The sequence below is a fragment of the Lissotriton vulgaris genome, chromosome 11, assembly GCF_964263255.1.
Source record: "Lissotriton vulgaris chromosome 11, aLisVul1.2, whole genome shotgun sequence".
Taxonomy (NCBI): domain Eukaryota; kingdom Metazoa; phylum Chordata; class Amphibia; order Caudata; family Salamandridae; genus Lissotriton; species Lissotriton vulgaris.
This window is the reverse complement of record NC_141699.1, coordinates 409,136,975-409,158,794: the sequence shown is the minus strand read 5'-3', so window position 1 is coordinate 409,158,794 and position 21,820 is coordinate 409,136,975. Positions and strand designations below refer to the sequence as shown.

Sequence of the window (21,820 nt, the reverse complement as noted above, 5' to 3'; positions counted from 1 at the left end):
ATGTCACCAGTGGGCTGCAGCACCTATTAGGCCACCCACTGTAGTGACAACGCAACCATGACTGCAGGCCTGCCACCAGTACCTGTCTGTAGGTTTAAACTGCAACCATGAACTGTCAAAATAATCTTCTTTGACAGGCCTACACCTGCCTTGAATATATTAATAAGTCACCCCTGAGCAGATCTTACTGCCCACTACGGCAGGGTGCATGGTGTTTATGAGTAGGATATGTAAAAGTATAACAATAATTTTTTTATTTATGCCTAGGAAACAGCTGGAGAAATATTTCAAGAAATCTTTTTAATAATTAAAGAAAATTCAATGTAATGATAAAGTCGAATTTGGTGTAACTATTACAGAACTTTAGAAAAGTTGCCTTTCACATGCCTTTGGGTTCTAAGGCATTTCAGTGCCTTCCAACAGTCACTTGACAGCTGATGGCTCCCGTGTGCAGAGGTGTGAACGGCTTCCAGGAGCAAACAATAGGCTGACCTGAATGAGCGGATATGACCCACCTGAACTGGACAGAATATGCAGGGGAGTCCAGAAGGATCCTCTTGGACATTAAAGTCTTGCTTAAATGTCACATCCTGTTTCACAGGACCGCTACAGTTTTTCATGTGACACTTGGCACACACTTCAAAGAGGCTTCCCCTGTCACAGGTAAATGTAAGCTAAAACTATGGCCCTTTTCTTGTCCTCCTAGTCAGTCAGACCCTAATCACAGTGGAACTCGCTTTGACATGCCCAGCTGACCCGTGGCAAGTGGACCTGAACTGGACCCTCCTGTCGTCTGCTGCCTATAGAGAATTATACTCTGGTGGATTGCAACTTAAAGACCTAAGTCAGAAGTAAAAATGTTTGACCATGGTGAACCAAATATATCCGACCTGTGCTCCATTGCGGTCAGCGTCAATTCTGCCTAGGTCCTGTTCTACCACGGCCATTGACTTTCATTGACTTTGTTGTGCTTCTTGGCACTGCTTCTTCTTAGAAATTTCAAAATGTATATACATATTTATAAAGTTCCCCTTGATGGATATTTTTTATTTTGGTGTCATTCTCTTTATTGAATTTTACTCTATTTTTCAAATTAATTTTTTGATTCGTGGAGAAGTGTGGCTCACTGGTTAGAGGAGGCAGACCTGGAAGCAGAGGTCAGCCCGGGACCAGGGTTCAATTCCCGGCTCGGCGGGGTCTTGAGTCCCAAATTGTCCACGGACTCGACAATTTTCGCTCCGGTGCCTACTCGATTCATGGGTTCACACTCTGCGACTCTGGGCAATAGCTTGCTTAATCTCCACAACGGCCCCTCGCTGGTTTTTTCACCTTGCGGATACCCTGCCGGGGTTATCACACAGGGAATACCAGGACGGGTTCCCTAAGCAAGCGCTTAGATACCGGGTCGGTGATTTGCGCTATATAAATACATGTACATTTACATTCCTATTGTTTTACATTTTAACTTTATTACTGTTTTAGTACTGCATACATACTTTATACATTGCCTTGAAGTTAAGCCTGTCTGCTCTGGGCCATAGTTACCAGATGACAAAGCTAATTAGTGAACTTTAGTGGGTCACCCGGACAAGGATTTTGATTATTACTTGAGGTGGGTACTTACCTCCCTCAACGAATACCCTAATTTGTTACACCAAACATGAAACACAAAAATGTTTCAAATTATTGGACACAGAGCCAGGCAAAGTCGGGAATTCTTAAACTTAGTAAAGAGCACTACCACATAAAATGACTGTGCTCGAAAAAAAACTCAATACATTGCCTTACATGCTTTTGAGGTCCTTAAAATCATGATCAACAAGCAGCATCAATTCGATGTATGCTGCTGATGTGCTCAATAATCATGTTGTATTGGGTTCAAAGGAGTAACTGACTAGCTTTATCAAGGGTGAAGTGGGGTTAGTTTGATGATGTGCCGGCATTTCCTTTGTCATCTTTGGAGTCCCTCCTCTGTACGGTTGAATCATAAAGATTGAGGGTGAATTCTATTACTGTTTGCTAAATCATGCCAGAAATTGGATAGGTCGGCTTTTGGGGAATCAAAGTACCCCTTCTATTACTGAATGGCATTGTGAGTTCATAGGAATAAAGTCTTAATTATACCATGTTACACCCTACTGAGCGATTACTCCTTTCTGGGCTTATTACGTGCAATATTATGACTCATAGTTAGGCTGTGATTGCTCCTTTGTTCATTCTACTTTTTCTTAAGGAATCCGACAGAATACTGTTAGAATGAAATATTATACACATGGGCATAAGCCCTGTGACTACTTTATTGTAAGTATGTTCATATGTTTACATAGATAAGGGGGCCACGGTAAGGAGTCAACCATAGTATGCAGGGATAAGAACTACAGAAAGAAATACCATTTTTTGGTGGTCCTAGTTTCATTTTGGTCCTCTTCTCCAACTACTACATTCCTGCTTGTGTACACAAGTTTAAAGGACTGTGAATAGATTCTGATGGGTTAGTTACAGGCTAGTGAACACATTATCAGACTGTTTAACAAGGACTATAGGGTGAGCATAGCTGAAGTACTCATAAACATTGTCAGAATGTCAATCAAACCTAATTGCAGTTTATTATAATGAAACACTGTTCAGAATCGAGCCCATTTGGGGGACTGTACTTCTCACACAATTCATAGCCTACAGATAAACACTTAACACTGCTGTGGTACCTACTACATGAGAATGAGAGTTGTAAATACATTTAGAGAAATATATATCTTCTTTTAAAAAACGTTATTTTTCAATTTTACATGAATTAAACATTGCAGAGGTGTAGATATTAACCATAGAATGTAGGAAGCAGACAAAGGGAGCAGCACCCCGGGTCATGATGCATGTCAAATACACAATCACGCCATTCGATGACAGACGCCATTATTCGGGGCCTTCACTGTCCTTGCTGTTCTGTGCAGCCCCAGAGGATAAGAGCTTATGTCCTAGCTCCACAACACACAATGATATTCTTCTCCACTTTTTCATCCCTCCTGCTAAGCTTCAGGTGGGCCTCTTCTGCTAACGAACATTCATCAATCACAAAGGAGGGACGAGGGTCAAAAAAGTTTAGACTCTGCCACCCGAACCCCCGGGGACCTATAATTGTACACACAAGAGGGGTGGGTAGAGTAAGTAACAAAACAATATATACTAATGCAACAAAATAGAGAAAGCCCCAAATAGGGCAAACCACTCTATTTGAAAAAACAGCCCTCACTCACATACCAAGGTATGTGACATGCTTCATCATTGGGCCTGCTTATAATACGCCCTGGTGTACCCCACACAGGGCGGAGCATAAGGGAGGGGGAAAAATAATAAATTTCTCTTAACACAACATATAGTCAAAACAAACTGAACAAACACAACACTTAACACATCAGTATGGTGAAATCGTGCAAACACCAAGTGTTTTCAAAGGAAAAGTGCGACAAAAATGTGCAGTATGAGGAGTGATTTAAAACTGATTAAAGGTGTCAACCAGAATACAACCTTTATTAAACTTTTCTTGGCACCTCTACCAGGATTAAAAGAAAGTGAACAAAGGATGGGAAATTGCCTTCAGGAGATAATTAGGAACCTCAAGGCTTCCCTCCTACCACTGCCAGAGTCAACATGTTTCGACCGCTCTTGATGCGCCTGAAAGGTCACTCCGGTCTTCTTCAGGACCGTCGCATTCGGTATCACTCAGGGTTCCCCCGTATTTCGGAGAAAAATTACCCCAACAGGGAGGTAGGTCCAATTAATCCATACCACTCCTGTAAAATATGTGGAGAGTGTCCCCTCAAATGCGGAAGAACATTCGCTGTGGCAAAGAAAGAGAGAAAAGAGGGGTGGATAAAGCACCCTTGTTAGGATCCACCTACTCAATCTTTCAATTATATACATTGTCTATAGCCACTGAAATAGTGTGTCTCGTGTTGTTTAGAAAGCCCCAAATGCAAACTTATGCTTGGACTTCTGTTAAAATTATCAATTGTCCCTATACAGTCCGGTGTGTATAAGACCCAATGCCTTATACTAGACCATCTCTCTGCCTTCGCATAGTCATTTATACCAAGTACCCAGTTCCACTTAGAACAGCCCAGAGGCCATTGTAATACCACAGTATCCAACTGTGGCTATTATAGTCACCCCACTCCGATTGTTATATCCAGATGGTTCACTTACCGAGTTTATGTCATTTATGTACTCGTATTGGTGTCCGGTGTAGAGGACGCCAAAGAACACAATCTGGAAAGTAAATAGTGAGGGAGATTTAATCTAGAAGGCTCAACCCCCTCGTATACGTCTGAGAATCAATGTATCCCAGTCCGCTCTTTAACCTTCGTTTGTAAGTTTGTTATTGCCTGCGCAAAACGCGTTACCCCCTGTCGAGCCCCCTGTAGGAGAGTAGGGTCTGCAATCCTATGATCACCCAGACTTTTTGCTTTTGTTTCACTAGTTTACGACTTTCTCGGGCTGTGGGCCTGCTAATCAGACCCACAGCCTAGCTGTTCTCTCGCTAAATTGATGTGTGTACCTTAGGTGCATTACCCAATTGGAACTGGGCCACCTTGTCAGACCCTGTAACTCAGGGCATCGGTGTACCCAAGGCCTACCAGGGGCGGAAGCATTTACTATGCCACCCCTGGATGGCCATCTAAATCTGACACAACTGGCTGCGCGACAGCTGGGGCAACGTGGCGTACTCGCTCGTTGCTGTAGGTATAGTATCCCTATATCTAACCTTAAAATGGACACCCGAGTTCCTATCAGTCACTCCTATGGCAGGCCTTGACAATCCTGAAGGCAGAGTGCGTGGAACCGTGTGAATTGGGCTCTGGCACGAGCCGAGCCCGGTTGCAGCTTGCGGAACCAAGACCCAATGGCTGTTCCATGATAACGCGTACCATATCGGTAACTTCGGTATCGCGTTATCAAGACATGTCGAGTAAGGTGTCATACGGATCGAGATGCTGCCCCCTCACCAATGCTGGCGACGAGGTTAGCATTCCGCCCTTCTAGAGGGACACGACATGTACGTAACTGTGAACCCCGGTTAAAGTTAACTGAAGCCTCAGCTCCACAAAATGGACGCTGCCACCACAGACACGAGTCTGACCTCCTGCTGCTGGGAGTCCTTCCAGCGAGGAGAGCTTGGACAAACGGTTTCCTGTCCGGGGCGGTGATCGCACCATCCCAGACAGGGTTTTGTGTATTCTGGGTAGGCAGGGCTTTACAAGAAGGTGACTGCGGAGTGGCACCCCGGTGCTCACTACGCATCTGCCGGCTAGAACCAGTTCCAGGGGTGCGCAGCCCCTGACCCGGGGAAAGTCCGGCAGGGGAGAGGGGTGTAACTACCCCCCTTCCTGGTCCCACCCCTAGGGCAGGACCTAGTCACGTACCCACCCCTTTCTTTAGGATAAAGGCAGGAGCGGGGACCCTTCCAAATTAGATCATCTTTGAATCAAGAACTACTTTCTACGAAAGGACATTCAAGACTCTTCTCAAGATTTCTCCCTTGTGGCTAAGGAGTAGTCACCCTTCATCCGCAGGCACCATCTAAGAACTCTGCGGTTTGCTGCAAGTCCTTCCTCAGAAATCCGACGACCCAGCTCGACGAGAACCGGCTTCCCTGGCACCTCTGACCTCTACCCACATCGTCAGCTCAGCTGAGATCTGTGGGTGCGACGAGACCTCGAGGGACCGGCCATCATCAAAACCTGCACGCTTTCTTAACCAGCACAACCACCGAAGGAATCCTCTGGTGAGTGCTCTGGGGTCCGAGAAGCCCCGACCCTGAGCAGCTCCAGCACCGAAGTGCAGTCTCCCAGCATCTCCACGATCTGCGTGGGGCCCTTCTGCTTTGCTGTTCAGCACGTTGTCCGATCACTAGCCGCTGGCTTGTGGCTCTTGGACGACAACCGACAACCAACGTTGCTGGTCTGGTTGCTCCAGACTAGCCTTTGCTCCCTTCTGCAAGAGGAGCACCCGGACCCTCCTGGTCCACTCAAGACGCCATTTTAGGCCCACCACGTGGCCCCTGAAATCTGCCAAGGCTTGTTGCCCCAATCCTGGGCCCAGCGACGCCGACAGCATAAACCTTCGTGGGACAGCTCGCACCTCCATCCTGGTCGCCGACAACGCCTCCTGGTCCGTGAGACTGCAGAGCCTAGCGTCGCCCACCCACCTAGTCGAGGTGACGATCATCCGGTGCCCTCCTGGCACCCTCTGACTACTGGCTAGTAGTACGAACTTGGTTCCCTCTGCTTTCAGGTGTCATCTATCTCCGATCCAGGCTTGGATCTCTACGAACTATTCTTCACTGGTCGCCGGCCAGCAACTCCTTCCTTCCGGCTCCTGGCTCGTCAGCGAAGACCCCCGACGCCTGTAGGACTTGTGCAGCCACAGCCCTTGTGGCTAGGTAACTTCGGCATTTCGGTGCCCGCATAGCCTCCTTACTTAAGGGTCCCGAGTCCCTCGCTTCCGATTTGCCTTATCGGGTCCGCCCGAGACCACTAAACCTTCCTGTGCCCTCATGCACTTGTATTGATTGTGCACTTGAAGTATTTTCCTAAGAGTTTTGTTCTGTGCTTAGTACCCTGTCCTCATAAAGAGTACAGGGCTGTTGTGATTCTAATAAATATACTGTTTATTTTCATAACACTTGTGTGGTGTCCTTTCACTTGGTGTTCAAGGGGTATGTGATGGTATAACAGCTAGCTTAACACGCCCTCTAGAGTTTAGCCCGAAGACTGCTCGTATCCACGCTACTAGGATAGCTGGTCTAAGGTTGACTTACAACCAATCACCATAAGGGTCGTTTGGACCGATGCATAGTGGTCGCTAGAATAGTGAACACTGCATATCGGGCCAACTTCTCACACCCCCCACTTTACCGTTCTGAAGGCTTGTCCTGGTTTTATCATTCACGACCAGTGGCACCGCGTAGATCAAGTACGCCGTGTTAGCTCGGGTTCTTAATGTTGTGAACCGGCTCGGGCGTCCCACGTGAACGCGTCAAAGAACGTCATTACGTTCCACGTTCACGTTCAAAGATAATGGGAAATGTAGTATTCTGTGCAAATGACGCTTCGCGTTCAGGGTTCGAGACTCCTGTGACGTTGTCCCGTTTTCTGAAAACTACAAAAATGTATTGTGTGGTAAATTGCCATTTTCTGATTATCCCTATTTCACCCCAGCTCAAAAAATTGATTTAATTGAAGAACTTTGTCAGACGATCAGAGTTATTATTAAGAAACAGTGGGGAATATAATTCGTGCCGAGAATGTTACCTCGTAACAGGGGTTCAAGACTCCTATGGCGACATCATATTTGTAAAAGTTGTTATGTATATATTTTTTTATAAATAACATAATTTCCCATATTCTACTCCAAGTACAAGGAGAGACTTGGTAGGTAGAGTTCAACGAACGACCCAGCACGGTTGGCGCAGGCTCCCAATAGAGCTAACTAGGAGACAAGTAATGCTCATTGCTAAACCTGGTTGCCCCCGGATAGCATATAAGTCAGAACCAGAGAGGTGTGTGGTGTACAGGAGCCTCATAAATCAGCTCTTCTTCATAGGGATAAACTTATTTAGGACTTGCAAGGAGGAAACACTCCTGATAGATCGGGAATACCCCCTCCATAGAGCCAAAGCAGGACATCCCTCGCAATCACTCATGGCTCAACATTAACCACTAGGTAGATGCTGGGATAAGTTGTTACAAGGAACTTAAAGGCATTTTGAGGTGTAGGGGGGGCGGGGGGGGGGGGGGGGGGCGGGGGATAAAATCCTAAAAAGGTTTTGTATAACGAGGGGCTCCATTCAATTCTAGAGACAGACCCTCATGATAAAAATGCTACATAGTATGTCGGAAAACCACCGCTTCATCATAAATAGAGAACTATTGTCTACTCAGCGCCTGCCAGGGGATGTCATCATTCAGTCCTACCAGATGGCTCTTCAGACGATACACCCATCTTTGCTCCCGCCGGAGCAGCAGATTCTGATCGTCTGCTTGGTATCTACCTAGTTGAATTTTTCCGATGACAGTCCACTCCAGATCATCTATACCGTGTCCTTTTTCCTGGAAGTGAGCTGTAAGTCGAGTATTGGTCTTCCCGCATCTGATAGTACTGCGATGTTCAGTTATTCTCACGCGCACTTTCCTACTTGTCATCCCTACATACCTTCGTTGGCAAGGGCATGTAATCAAGTATATCACCCCCTGGGAATTACAGTTGGTATGAGATCTCTGTTCCCAGGGGGTGCGAAGGCCAAGGTCAATGGTTTTGGAGTTGCGTGTGAGATGACATACACTGCATGAACCGCACCTAGTGTGACCAATCAGTCTAGGTAAACCTGGTAGTGCGTTGGTCTCCCTCACTCCCCCCAGATCCCTGGGTCTGGTATGTACCAGTAAATCCTTCAGGTTTTGGCTGCGTCTGAATGAAGAGTGGTGTTGGAATGTTCATCCCCCCGGTGTTCAGGATTTTCCAGTTCTGCATGACTAAGCGTTTTATATGGTGTGGAGCCGTATTAAACGTTGACACAAACACTGGCTTATTCATTTCAGGTTTGACAGTCTTCACGAGTAATGACTCTCGATTGGTGTTGAGGGCCCTTTTCTTAGCCTTTTTGATTATTTTAGGTGGGTACCCTCTTTGTTGGAGTTTATTTGTCAAAACCTCTGATTCGACTTGAAAATCCTCTGTTTCCGAACAATTTCGCCGAATCCGGAAGAATTGTCCCACAGGTAAATTCTCCTGCAGGGAGCGGGGGTGGAAGCTCCCAAATTCCAATAAGGAATTCTTATCCGTAGATTTGTGGAAAACCTTGGTCTTTAAGGTACCGTTGGTGGGTTCAATCACCAGATCCAGGAAAGGTAGTTGCGTTTTGGTGACAGTGGAGGTGAAATGCAGGAAAGGATTTTGGGCGTTGAGCCATTCCAAAAAGTGGTCGACTGATGATTTATCACCCCTCCAGATCACTTGGACGTGATCAATGTAGCGACGCCATAATCGCAGGTTATTAGCCCAAGGTCCATTGACGTCCAGAATAGTCATTTGCTCAAAAGCGCCTACATATAGCCCTGCCAAACTGGGGGCGAAGACACTCCCCATTGAGGTCCCATGGGTTTGGAGATATATAGACCCCTCAAATTCAAAAAAGTTCCTGGTTAAGGCAATTTCGGCCAAATGTAAAATGAAGGTCTGCGGTGTTTCATATGGCCACTCCCATTCAAAAAGTAATGTTTCTAAAACCCTGAGGGTTTCCCGCTGTGGAAGGTTGGTATATAGGGCTTCGATGTCTAGCCCTATTAGGAATTCCTCCTCAGGGTTGAACGGTATCTCTTTCAATAGATTCAATACATCTAATGTGTCCCTTAGATAGGTGGGTAGCTTTTGGACCATAGGTTTCAGGTAGAAATCACAAAACTCCGAGAGAGGTTCCAGCAGGGACCCCATCCCAGAGACAATAGGTCTCCCGGGAGGGGGTCGCACTGCTTTGTGGATCTTGGGCAAGATGTAAAAGTACGGAGTCCTTGGTAGTTTTTGTACAAGGAACTCCGCTTCTTGTTGTGTGATCCAGTCATTAGCCTTGGCCTCCTCTACCATAATGACAATTTCCATGGTGATCTCCTCCGTGGGGTCTTGTCTCAATTTCTGGTACGTTCGTGGATCTGCCAGGAGACGCAAACATTCACCGCGATAGGCCTCGATGTCCATGATCACGGTGGCCCCGCCCTTGTCTGCAGGCTTCAGAATAATATCCTTGTTGGACCAACAAAGTCTTCAGTGCTTCCTTTTCCCGATTTGAAAGGTTGGAGAAATGCCCTGAGTTTGCCAAGTTTGTTGATTCCACATCGTGGATCACTGCTGCCTCGAAAGCCGCAATCTGTGGTGGAAGTACTGCCAATTGTGGTGTGAAGGATGACTTAGGACGGAATGGTGTATCGCCCCTTTGTCTATCAAAAGAGTCTTGGTGCTCGAAGAAGACTCTCAGTCTAACATTGTGGAAGAAGACAGCCAAATCCTGTCGTAGTTTAAATAGATCAAGATAGTTCGTAGGGACAAAACCCAGACCCTTGTTGAGGATCTGCTCCTGGAGGCCCGTGGAGAGACATGTAGCTTTAGCGCATACAAACGGAAAGTAACACGACTCAGAGACAGTAATCTAGAGAGGGCCGTATTTGAGGCGGAGGAACAGTTCCATAAATGTGTAATAAGGGGGGAACCAATTGAACAATCAATCTTAGAATTGATGAAGGTAAAAAGTGAAGCTGAGGAGGAACTGGCGAATAAGGCAGCACAGTATTACACTATAAAAAGAGAGAGATGCTATGAATATAGTGAAAAAGTTGGACATGTTTTAGCCATGCGGACCAGACAGATAGCAGCATCTGGTACGGTTAGGGAGATTCGGGATGAATATGGAAATATACATTCAGATTCGGAGAAAATAAGGAAAGTCTTCAGGAAGTTTTATCAGAAACTATATGATCAACAATATTTTTGCAATCCGGAAGAGATGACTGAATATCTTCAGAACATCCCGGTCGAAAGAGTCTCTATTGAAGATGCAGAAGGGCTGGAGAAGCAGCTGGACCAAATAGAAGTTCAAGAAGCTATGGGCAATCTCCCTTCTGGAAAGGCTGCCGGCCCGGATCAACTCCCTCTAGAGTTCTATAAAACTTTTTGGGGGATTTTAAGTCTGGACCTAATCAGAATGTTTCAAACTGCGCAAATTGGGGAGTCTATCCCCAAATCCTGGGGCGCCGCAGACATTGTATTAATATTAAAAAAGGGGAAAATGGCGACTGAGCCAGGGTCCTATAGACCAATAACATTGATAAACAACGACGCTAAAATATATTCGAAAGCACTCGCTACAAGATTCGCAGGGGTAATTGGCGCTTTAGTTAGTAGTAACCAACACGGTTTTATCCCTGGTAGAGGGACGACACATCACACCCGGAAAGTTATAACCCTCTTCGATGCCGCCGAGATCACAGGAGACCCGATGGCTGTAATGTTGTTAGACGCAGAGAAGGCGTTCGATCGGGTCTCCTGGGATTATCTGTGGCACATTTTAACAAGACCTGGCATAAAGGGGGGCTTTATGAAGGCCCTACAGACTTTGTATAGGGAACCGGTTGCAGCTCTAAGAGTTAACGGGGGGATTACAGGACAATTTCACATTAAGAGAGGCACACGACAGGGGTGTCCCTGCTCGCCTCTCTTATTTGCCATGTATATGGACCCACTAATCCGCAGGATAGAGCTCTGCCCAGATATCTCTCCACTAAATACACTATTGGGTCCTTATAAGATTCTTGCTTACGCTGATGACGTGGCGGTGATAACACCAAACCCCACGGAGGCGATAGGGTTATTAGAAGCGGAGGCTTTTAAATTTGGGCGTGTTTCGGGCTATGCTTTGAACACCACAAAGACGCAGATCATCAAAAATTCAGTGACAATTTGTGGGGACAATCGAGTGGTTCAGGAAGGACTTTATTTAGGTATCAATATTTCAGCTGACCTTGATAACTTGGTGGAAAAAAATATAGCCCCAGTAATAGACAAAGTAAAGAGAGATCTTGACCGATATGAGAATCTCCACTTATCATTAGTAGGACGAGTCAATATCATTAAAATGTTGATTTTGCCGAAATTTTTGTACATGTTTAGAGCAATCTCATTACTATTCGACAATAAGTGGTTTAAAATTTGTGAACAAATGATCAATCGTTTTGTCTGGGCAAAAGGCAAGACGCGGAGGGCATTGAGATTTATGTCGCTCCCACGGGAGAGAGGAGGTTGGTCATTACCAGATCTAAAGCAATATTATTGGGCAGCAGCACTGCAATACATGGTCGGTTTGATCGGGGGGCCGAAATGGAGGGTTGGGATAAGCTTGGGTCGCTTGCAATTTATGGTTTGGTTCTTGGTATAAATGCTGAAAATGTCTTTTTAAGATTTACGGAGGGTAGCTATTACAAAAGAACACGTTTTAAGACAGTAATGGCTGCATATAATATATGGAAAGGGATATCAAAGAAGGTGGGAATTGGGAAGTTTAATTTATACACCAGATTAAAGGATAATCCTTCCTTACCTAGTGAGGTTTTCTCGGGTATTGTCTTTAAAGAGTGGGATAATCGGGGGATAAGAAAAGTTGGTGACATGATGGGTCCTCAAGGTATGCTTCAATTTGTGGATTTGCAAAACAGCTTTATTTTGGATACAAAACACTTTTTTAAATATCTCCAAATAAGAAGCTGCCTTTTGAAAAAACAAGGAGGCGCATTGGGTTTTGAAAGAAGTACATTGTTGGACCTTATAGAAAGTGGTTCCGATTGCACTATTAAAAGGTTCTATTTAGAAATGACAAATCTAAAGAAAGATGACCTAGAGAAATGGGTGGACAAATGGTCTTCAGATTTGGAAATGGGCGGGGACATCTTTACTGAGTCATTGGAAATGGGGAGAAAAATGCTATGCTCTTCGTCCCTTCAAGCCCAGCACTATAAGATGTTGTATCATCTATACTATACGCCGGCGAAGATTGCTCAGTGGGGTGGCACATCAGGTACTACATGTTTTAGATGCGGTAGCACAGATGCTGGTCTGATACACATTTTCGCAATCTGTCCCCACCTAGATAAATTGAAGCAAGATATTGTGAACTTCTTTCAAGTGGCAATGTCAACAACAATAGAGTTAACACCATCCACTATGTTATTGGGGATAAGTGTTGTCGAACATTCGAATTGTAAAAATGTTATATTTGTGGCAATGGCGATCTTGAGATTATTAATGGCTTCTCTTTGGTTAGATCCTAACCCACCATCATATCACCAATGGCTAGGAAAAGTAATGTCAATACAAAAATTGGAAACGGCCATATACGCTAGAAAGGGAAAAAAGGGTAGGAAGTTGGGTGTGCAAATCTGGGAACCCTTTATCCGATGGAAGTCTGGAGTAGATTCTTAAAAAATTAAGAAAGAGTTTAGATTTTGTTTGATCGTATGAGTTTTTTTTGTATAACCTTTTGTTTCAAAGTACTGCAATGAATTGCCCTGCTCATGTTATAAAATGGGGGAAAAATTCTCAATAAAAAAATTATTAAAAAAAAAAAAAAAAAAAAAAAAAAAGGAGGTCAGTCAAAAGATGAGAGGACAAGTTAACCACTAGTGATTGTCGCTGCTGGTGCTCGGTGTGGTTCCCTGTGCCATGCTCCTGGTGATCCGTTGTACACACCCCTCTTGTGTGTACAACGAATATTCATCAACATCTCTGTGCCGGTGGACTATCTCTGGAGCCCACAGTCCCATCCCGGTGAAGGCCACCATGCGTCTGGGAAGAATCAGTGCCAGCTGCAAGAATTTATAGGCAATCTTGTAATTTTTATACCTTTGAAAATCTCCCAACAAACATTGTGGGATCACCAACACCTGTATCAAGGTAACCTTGTAAGTTCACACACCAGCTGGTCCCAGAAATCATGCACTGCTCAAAGGAGTATATTGCATGACACGGTCTGTGTAAGTGAGCAGGCGCGTGCCCAGTCTGTATACCCCAAGGGTGCACCCAGGTCCCCCTCCCATGCCCCCAGTGCCCGCAAACAGCTTCCCAATGCATCTGCTCTTAAGGCTTTCTACAACAAAGATATCAAGTGCCTACTGGACCGGCAGGTCAGCAGGGCTCCCAAAGTGGCAGACTCCCCTAGTGCCTCAGGGAAGGTGGTCCATATCTTCCTGGCCATTTCCGCCAGGCCAGCATAGTACAAGAAGTGTCCCGGTCCCAGTGCAACCTCTGTTTGAGCATTTTCTATTAAGATGAAAAGCTTATTTGGATGCAAGTCCCCCAAGCTTTTTAAAGCCCCCCCACCCCCACCCCCCATCGCTCAAGGCCTGGAAGGAAATGTTCTCAACCATTTGTCGGACCAGTGCCAGTAGACAGGATTTCAATGGCTGACAGTTCAAGTTTGACATTTTTCATGTTAGTGATGACCTGCAAAACAGGTAGTAGTAATGCAACCCAAAAGCCTGGATAGATTTGATAAAGCAGGATGAATATTAGCACTTGCTGGCTTACTTTAATTTGTAAGCTTTTTTATGATCTTATTGAATATTTCATGGCTTGTTTTTATTGTGGATTGGCACTTGTATAGCACAACACTCCTCATTTTAATAAATTGATAATAAAACTGGTTTATTATCATTTTATTTTTCAGGTGCTAAGAGCTGGCGAGTCTTGGGGGCAGAGCCAGTGCAGTGATGAGAGGGAGTAGTGGTCACTGCACTCAGTGCACATGTCGGTTTGGTCGGCCGTCTCAGGACGACCAAACCGACATACGCACTAAGCCGTCTCCCACCCAGCTGCGTTGCCAGGTTGGAGAAAGCAAGCACATCCTCCAAGTCCCTCTGGGAGTTCAAATTCACGGCGCTCAGGCCAATACTGATGCTGCTTTCAAGCGGGAGAGCAGCGTAAGGATTGGCCATAGGAAACACTGGGAGCCTGTGTGCCTGTGTGCTGCAGCAAGGACATGGCAAAGAAGAGTGTTGGATGGCAGGCAAGGTCTTTTACCCCCAATTTAATTTTTTAAATTTTTATTAGTTGTCCATCCACCCCACCTCCCTGTCGTCAACCCCCATCCCCGCCCCACTACTCTTCCCACAGATCAGCAGCTACTGCACTGCAGAGATATGGAAGTGAGACCTATTGCATTACCATTCATACCAAACACATTACATGTACATCTGACATTTTACGAGAAATTCCCAAGAGACAGGAGGGTTTAATATAAGATGTCAATGATGTAAAAATATTGGAGTAATGGGAGGAAGAGCAAAATAAGGAGGATGCGGGACAAAACATAAGTAAATTAGGTAGGCCATAAAGAATAAAAGTGTCTTGCCAGCTCAGACCTACCTTGCGCTTACTGTATGCTGAATACTCCAAAGCATATCTTTTCAACAGCTCCTTCTTCAGTTCTTCTGCCTTGGGGAATGCAATCTCCTTCAGTTTCTGGAAGCAAACAATGCTTTATGTTAGAAATACAGCCAAAGAGACAGATGAAAAGATATTCAGAGGAAGACTTTATGGTCTCTCTAGTTTCTAGACTTTGTACACACATTTTGTTCAATCTTTCATTTTCCTTTTGATTATCATTTCAGATTATGAAAGTTTGGGTTTCCATTTGATTGTTTCACCAAAGTTGGTTTGCTTGTTACCTTTTTTCCTTAGATAACCATCATCATCATCATAAACTTTATTTTATCGTTATGACCTCAAAAGTACAATCAAAAATGCATACAAAGGAGTGTAAAGGCGACGATATAAATGAGTATCAATTAATGCAAAAAATAAAAAGAAAATAGACATACAACAGTACACACACCTGATAGTAAGGGATGGCTGCTCATATCGTAAGGGGAATGGACTGGACCATAAGCAAGAATACAGAGATGTAAAGTGTATAGTACAAATAATAAATAAATAAATGAATACATTAGTATAAAAAGTTCATAAAAAGGTGACTAGGTCTTATCATATAAAAATTAACCTAGGCCTCACATTTAGGCTTGAGTCCTGCTAGAAGTTACTTCTACACATTAGTTTTTGCAGTGATGTAGAAGTAAACTAGTTGCTTCATAGTTCCTCAAACAGTGAGCTAACAGGTTTATATCAAATCAAAATAGCAGGACTGTATAATTAAGGCCATCATAAAGTAACCGAGAGAGAGTAGACTACTCAAATTGCAGAGAAATAGAATACTTATGGTTCTATTCTTGGGGCTTCTATTGTCCGATGGGAAAACTTTAGATGGTACCCACGCGAGCACCACATAGAAAATAAAAAACCTGCGACTGAAAAAACAATAGGGATTCTTGTATCCTACAGAAGGATCCTACAAGCCTCTGCACATTGTCTAGTTCCAAGGTTCCTACAGATCTGCACCAGCCAACGTTTTCTAGCTTTATAGTGGCCAGGGCAACTAAAAAACACATGATATACTGTCTCATCGGGGCAATCGCATGCCGGACAATTTAAGAAATGCATACCCTTCCATTTGTGGGTGAAGCAACGAAGTGGCAACACCCCATACCTGAACAGGAGGTAACATTTTCTGGATGCAGCTGGTTTAATAATATCTAGGGTCGGCTCAAATGAAGACCTATCTTTTATCTCTAGGAACGCTGAGGTTAACTTGCCTGTTCGGGAGCAGCTTTGCCAGATTGTGCTCCTCAAAGAGGGTCTTCAATTGTTTTCTAGAGATTGAGGAGCAGGCAAACTCAAGATCCAGCCAGAGTTCTCGTAGCCCCAAACTGGTGAACATATGTAGGCTGTGGGGTTTTAGGTTTAAACCTATAATAACTGATAAAACCCCACTGAAAGAAAAATAGCCCTCGCCGGTGAAAACATATAAACACTGAAAAAACACCTGGACAACCACAAACTAAATGCCATTCAAAGAAAGGAAAAAGAGAGTGAAAGTCATTTTTTTTCTTCCTGAAGGGGTCAATACAATGTAACTTTGTTATACAAGCTAGCAGTAAGAAAGACTGGCCAACATTATTCTGCTTGAGTTTTGCTCTTTAGGGATGCCACTAAAATATTGTTTCTTCTTCCTTTTACTTTTTTCAGTTTTGTGGCCTTTGGTCTAAAGATGCAGGGTTTAGTTTCATGTTTTAGGTCTAGTTTAATTATTTTATAAACTATAGAGAATCAGGAAATATCAAACTCATGTTTGATATTTTGGCTGTATTTGATTCTTTCACTGATAGGTAAAATGGCTGGTTTCATAAAAATCTTTCCTAATATGTGTCATCACATTTACCCACTGAGAATGGGTAAAAACCCTTAATACATCAGACCATAGTTTCTAGTGGGTCAGTATTGATAGTAGGTGAATTGCCAACACCTCAGGCTTTAAACATTCATTGCAAGGTATAGTGACAAGTGTATATATATCACCAAGCATCTGGGATAGTGGTGAAAACAGGACACCAGTCTTTTGGAAAACATGGAACAGTGTCACTTGTAATGCTCTGCAAAAAAGGTTCTTTCCAAATTCAACAAAGATTGGAATGATATTGTTTGTATTTGCAGTGATTCAGCTACGTATATAAAATAGTTGTGTGATGACCTGTCACAATTGATACCCAAGCTGAAGTGATTCCCTGTAGGAGATCCGTGCCACTTGTTAGATGGTATGCTGAAAGCATCTTTACAATCTTCAGAGTTAATGAGGGATGCTATTGCCTTTTTAGTCCATTCTGGTGCACTGTTTTCTTATGCACAGGAACTAAAACACAAATATTTATCATTTTGTGCTTTATGTGGCATCAAAGAAAGAGTCATACCAACTGTGTCCCTTAGCTGATGGTTCTCAGCACAAGGGGCTATGAATGCTGAGAGGGCCTTTTCACAGAAGTTTACAGGAGAAGGAAAGAGCGAGCGCACATGACCCAAAGGCTCACAGAAGAAGTATTGTATGGTGTACTACAATAAGATTAATTTGCAAAAATCTAAGTGGACCCCATATACACTATAAGTACACTGTCTATATACCATGTTCTTTCAGTGCAGAAAGCAAGCAATAATAAAAGCAAAACGTTCCATAAACACTGGAAAAACACTTTTTCTGTTGTTTTTAGTGGCGCGAAAATGTGTAACCACTGAGAACAACTGTTTTTTAAGGTATTGAAAACACTGAAAAAACCCTACCAGAATTTACCAAAAATAGAAACTGAAAACAGGAAAGCCTAAACATATGTTTAATATGTGCCAACCACGGCAGGGTAGCAGCCCCCCTCAGATTCATTACCTCAAAAAGTTACTCTCTATAAACAGAGAGTTCTGGGGTGACCCACAGGCGGCGCCAGTACATTAGGGGCTTAAGTTTTAATAAGTCTGAGATTGCCATAAGCCTCAAGTCTAATCGGAGTGGGGTTAGCGGAGTACTCTGTGGGAGATTCAACAAGTGTCTTAAAAAGTTGTTCTCTACCTGTGGTAAATTCACGGGACCAGAGTGGCCCCATAATTCAGCCCCATATGTAACCCCTCCCAACGATTGTACCTTGTAGATTTCAATGTCTGGGCTAATTGAATTCAGCGTGGACTTTGAAAATACCTTCATAATCCCACCTGATCATTGAGACAGTTTTAAAGAAGATTTTTTGATGTGTTCGTCCCAATCCATTGTATCTGTAATGGTTATCCCCAAATAAACGAAAGAGGAGACTCTTTCGAGAGGTTTACCATATAAAAGCGGATTGGGACGTGTACTCTTTGAACTATTGAATGCCATAAATTTGGTTTTCTGTAGTTTAATTTCTAGACCTCTTTCTCTTAGAAAACCATTATCACTAGGCTACTGAGGATAACTGTTCTTATAGTCTGCTACTGTATGACTAAAATACGTTTTGATGATCCAGGCTTGATGATCCAGGCGTTTACGTGTATAAAGGTAAATAAGTCACAATAGGTATATAGATACACTTCACATAGAGGTTTAAATCTCATATGAAACAAGGTGTGGCGATGAAAAAAGAAAATAATGCAGCACTAGGTGGAGAGGTGCAGTAGCTGTGTGATATAACAGGGCTATATGCAAGTTAACACAGGAAAAGCAAGGCATTTTGATAATCAACGAGCTCACTGTTTGAAAAAAACCCCAACTGCCCCCAAAAAATCCTAACAGAAAGTAAATATCTATAGCCGATAATCTTAAAGCAATCCAGAAGTGGTTGATGTTACAGTCCTCTCAAGCTATTTTGGGGGCCCTCATCAGGAAAGGTAATGGGTTTTTTGGAAAACAGTCATATATCATAATCTTGCATTCATTTACGTGTAAATATATGCATACAATCAAAAATACATGTTTTAGGAGGTTGCCAAAGAAATGTTTATGTATAAAAAATTACATATACATATAAATTAAAGCGAAGTTATGGTAAACAAAAAACTATTTTTTTTAAAAAGAGAAGAACTTCTCCAGTCATGGTTAGCTCTGCAATCCATAACTTGCAGAATGGCAACGCAAACTATTACTTGCATACTGAATACAAATGCCATAAATAATGTTACAGATAAGATTAGATATAACAATCATTAACACTATGAATAAAAGGACTGTAAATGTAATATTATGTATTGGTTTCCTGTTATTTCATGACATTGTGCTTTTAGGTATTGTTACTCTTTGGTATATGTACTGTGAGCCCATAAGTATTGCCAATGGTGGACTCATTGACTATGAGCTATCTAGATTCTGCTACAAAGATGGTCCTAATTACCACCCCTTGACGTATGATAAGAGATTCGTCTGGAGATACCTTTTTGATTCACACTGATGTGCATTACAGCTAAACACCTCCACTTTGGTCTAGTCTGTCAGGAGCTCTAGAACACTTGTGGTTCATTCAGGTGCTGTCGGGAAACTTCCTATTGCAAAGAAGGTTTTCTCCTGACTACCACTGCACAAAAGCCATACCTTTTCAGCCTTTCCTTAATGGTAGAACGAGCTCAGACTTTTAAAGCATTGGCAGAAGTTTCATAGATACCTGAAGGCAGCTTTGTAGATGTCTGCAAACTCTCGGAGAATCATTTTATCTGGTCTTATGGTACATTTGCAGTGATGAGCACTCCTGGGCAGATTGGCAACCATCCTCAACTTTCTCCATCTGTAAATGATTCTCACTGTGGGATGATGGACTTCAATAATGTTTGGAATTCACTTTATAATCCTCCACAACACTTCTTTCTCTGACACGCTACAAATATAATTAAATCCATGCTTTATGTGTTACCATAAACCTGAATGCCCCTGATCAAACTGACAACGTTTCTGAAATTATAGACAGGTGGGAGAACATACTGATGATCAAGTTATCACTTCAATTCAAAAAAGTCTTTATTGCAATTATTCATCTTAAAAGACAGGCCAGTCAATTAATTACAGCAGGTTACAACCATAAATACACCATGAAGTTATCATGTGCACTTGTTTAGAAGCACCTGATTTTAATTAATCTAATCTCTTACTGATATGAAAGCAGTAAGGATGCACTTATTACACAGAAAGCTTCTAAACGGTGACTGATTTTCTTGTGGTATAATTGATGACAAAGTGAAATGTCAGTTATTTGTAATATGCAGGAAGATGTAACCTCTGGTAGGTCTTGATGTCGGATAGATGACAGCTATGTATTAATATGCATAACCACTGAATCTTAAGAGGGAGTACCTTCGCATTAGTATCGATTTATATCAGGCAAGTTGGTATTTTGCTCTGGAAAAACAGAAGCCAGAAAGAAATGCATGCATGCAGAACAAAAGAAACAAACAAGCACTGACAAAACCAACAGGTCTCGCCTTTTGGACCTATTTACTATACAAATGCAGGGTGCAGATGTTGCAGAGCATCAGCAAAAAAAAAAAAAAAAAAAAAAAAGGAGATACTATGAGTGGAGTCATTCTGTAAGGGCGTTCATGTGTCACAACACACACCTGCTCCTACAGAATAAGGCGCCCAACATTTGACCTTCTTTATTTAAGGATATGGGATTGCAGACGCCACTTGGATTGGTAAATAAAAAATAGTTGTTTTGGCATGAAAGTGTAAATGAAAATAAAGAAGTATAGCAAGAGGAAGGGGGCAATGAACCAGTGGGTGGGTGAAAAAGAGAAAAGCAACTCGCCAGAGAGAGAGTAACACAGGTGTGAAGTACAAGCACACAATAGAGGGACCAACACAGAATATTTTGCAACCATACAGCTTGTGCTTTCCGGTAGTAAAGATCTAAAAATTGTACTTATATCTGTATAAAATAGTTTTCATGGAAGACATACTGCTTCCAGCTGTAGGGCAATACATGGAAGGAGTGTGCAGCAGACTAAGGGTCTTATCAACCGAGAAGAGAGTGCCCGGCCCAGTGCAAGGCATAAGGGTCCTGGTCCAATGCTCCTGGACCCTTCATCTAAGTATCAAGTGGAGTAGAAGACGGGACAGTACCCATAAAAAAGATGAAGGCTGGAGAAGATCTGCTCAAGGGCTAGAGCTATGCCAGAAAAGAGATAAAACATGGGCATCAATTTACCAAAATGCCAGGGGTAGCGGTAATGTTATCACATGCCCTTTGACCTTAATTACATCAGAGGAAGAGACGTCATATGACCCTTGACCCTGATATTTTTTTCAGGAAGTCTTACCATGCAACTGAGGACACTACAAAAACTGACATCGCTGAAGTTCCATTATAACTGCATTAATAATGTAAGAACACAACACAGACTAAGGCCTATTTTAGCTACCATATATATAAATGATGGTGCTAACTTGCCCTGAATTGTAGTGAGCAAGCAAAGTGAGAAAGCCAGGTCTCTACTAAGGCCCCCGGGAGAATTTTTTTAAAAGATTCTGGCTAAAAAGTGAATTTTTATGCACAATGTTTACATAGATTTGCTACAAAGCCATAGGATCGGAAAGATTCAAATCTTTTCATGGTAAGCACAGCCAGTGAAAGCTGACACCCCTCCAAGAAGCGACCCCATTTTTCAAAATGTGCGATGTATGCCACCATATATAAAAAAATTTGCTCCATTGTGCCAGGATTACCAATTTGTCATGAGTGCCCCCAATATCCCAGTGCCATACATAACCCATAGGTGACCGTAATGTCAAATTTACCTCAGTATGTCAGGGTCAGAATTTTGGCATGGTTGCCCCCTTCCCATATGTCAGGCTGTTCTCCTTTATATTAAGAATTACCTACAATGTGGTAGTACC

General features: G+C 43.1%; 1 protein-coding gene across 2 annotated transcripts in view; it reads right to left on the bottom strand.

The window, feature by feature from the left end:
- The window catches only part of STAMBP (STAM binding protein), a 152,026-nt gene that overhangs the window by 50,391 nt on the left and 79,815 nt on the right, over positions 1 to 21,820 (bottom strand). For both annotated transcript variants that reach the window (XM_086943461.1, XM_086943462.1), the window contains exon 4: positions 14,959 to 15,054. In XM_086943461.1, coding sequence (XP_086799587.1) covers positions 14,959 to 15,054 — 96 coding nt within the window. The remainder of the gene's footprint in view (positions 1 to 14,958; positions 15,055 to 21,820) is intronic.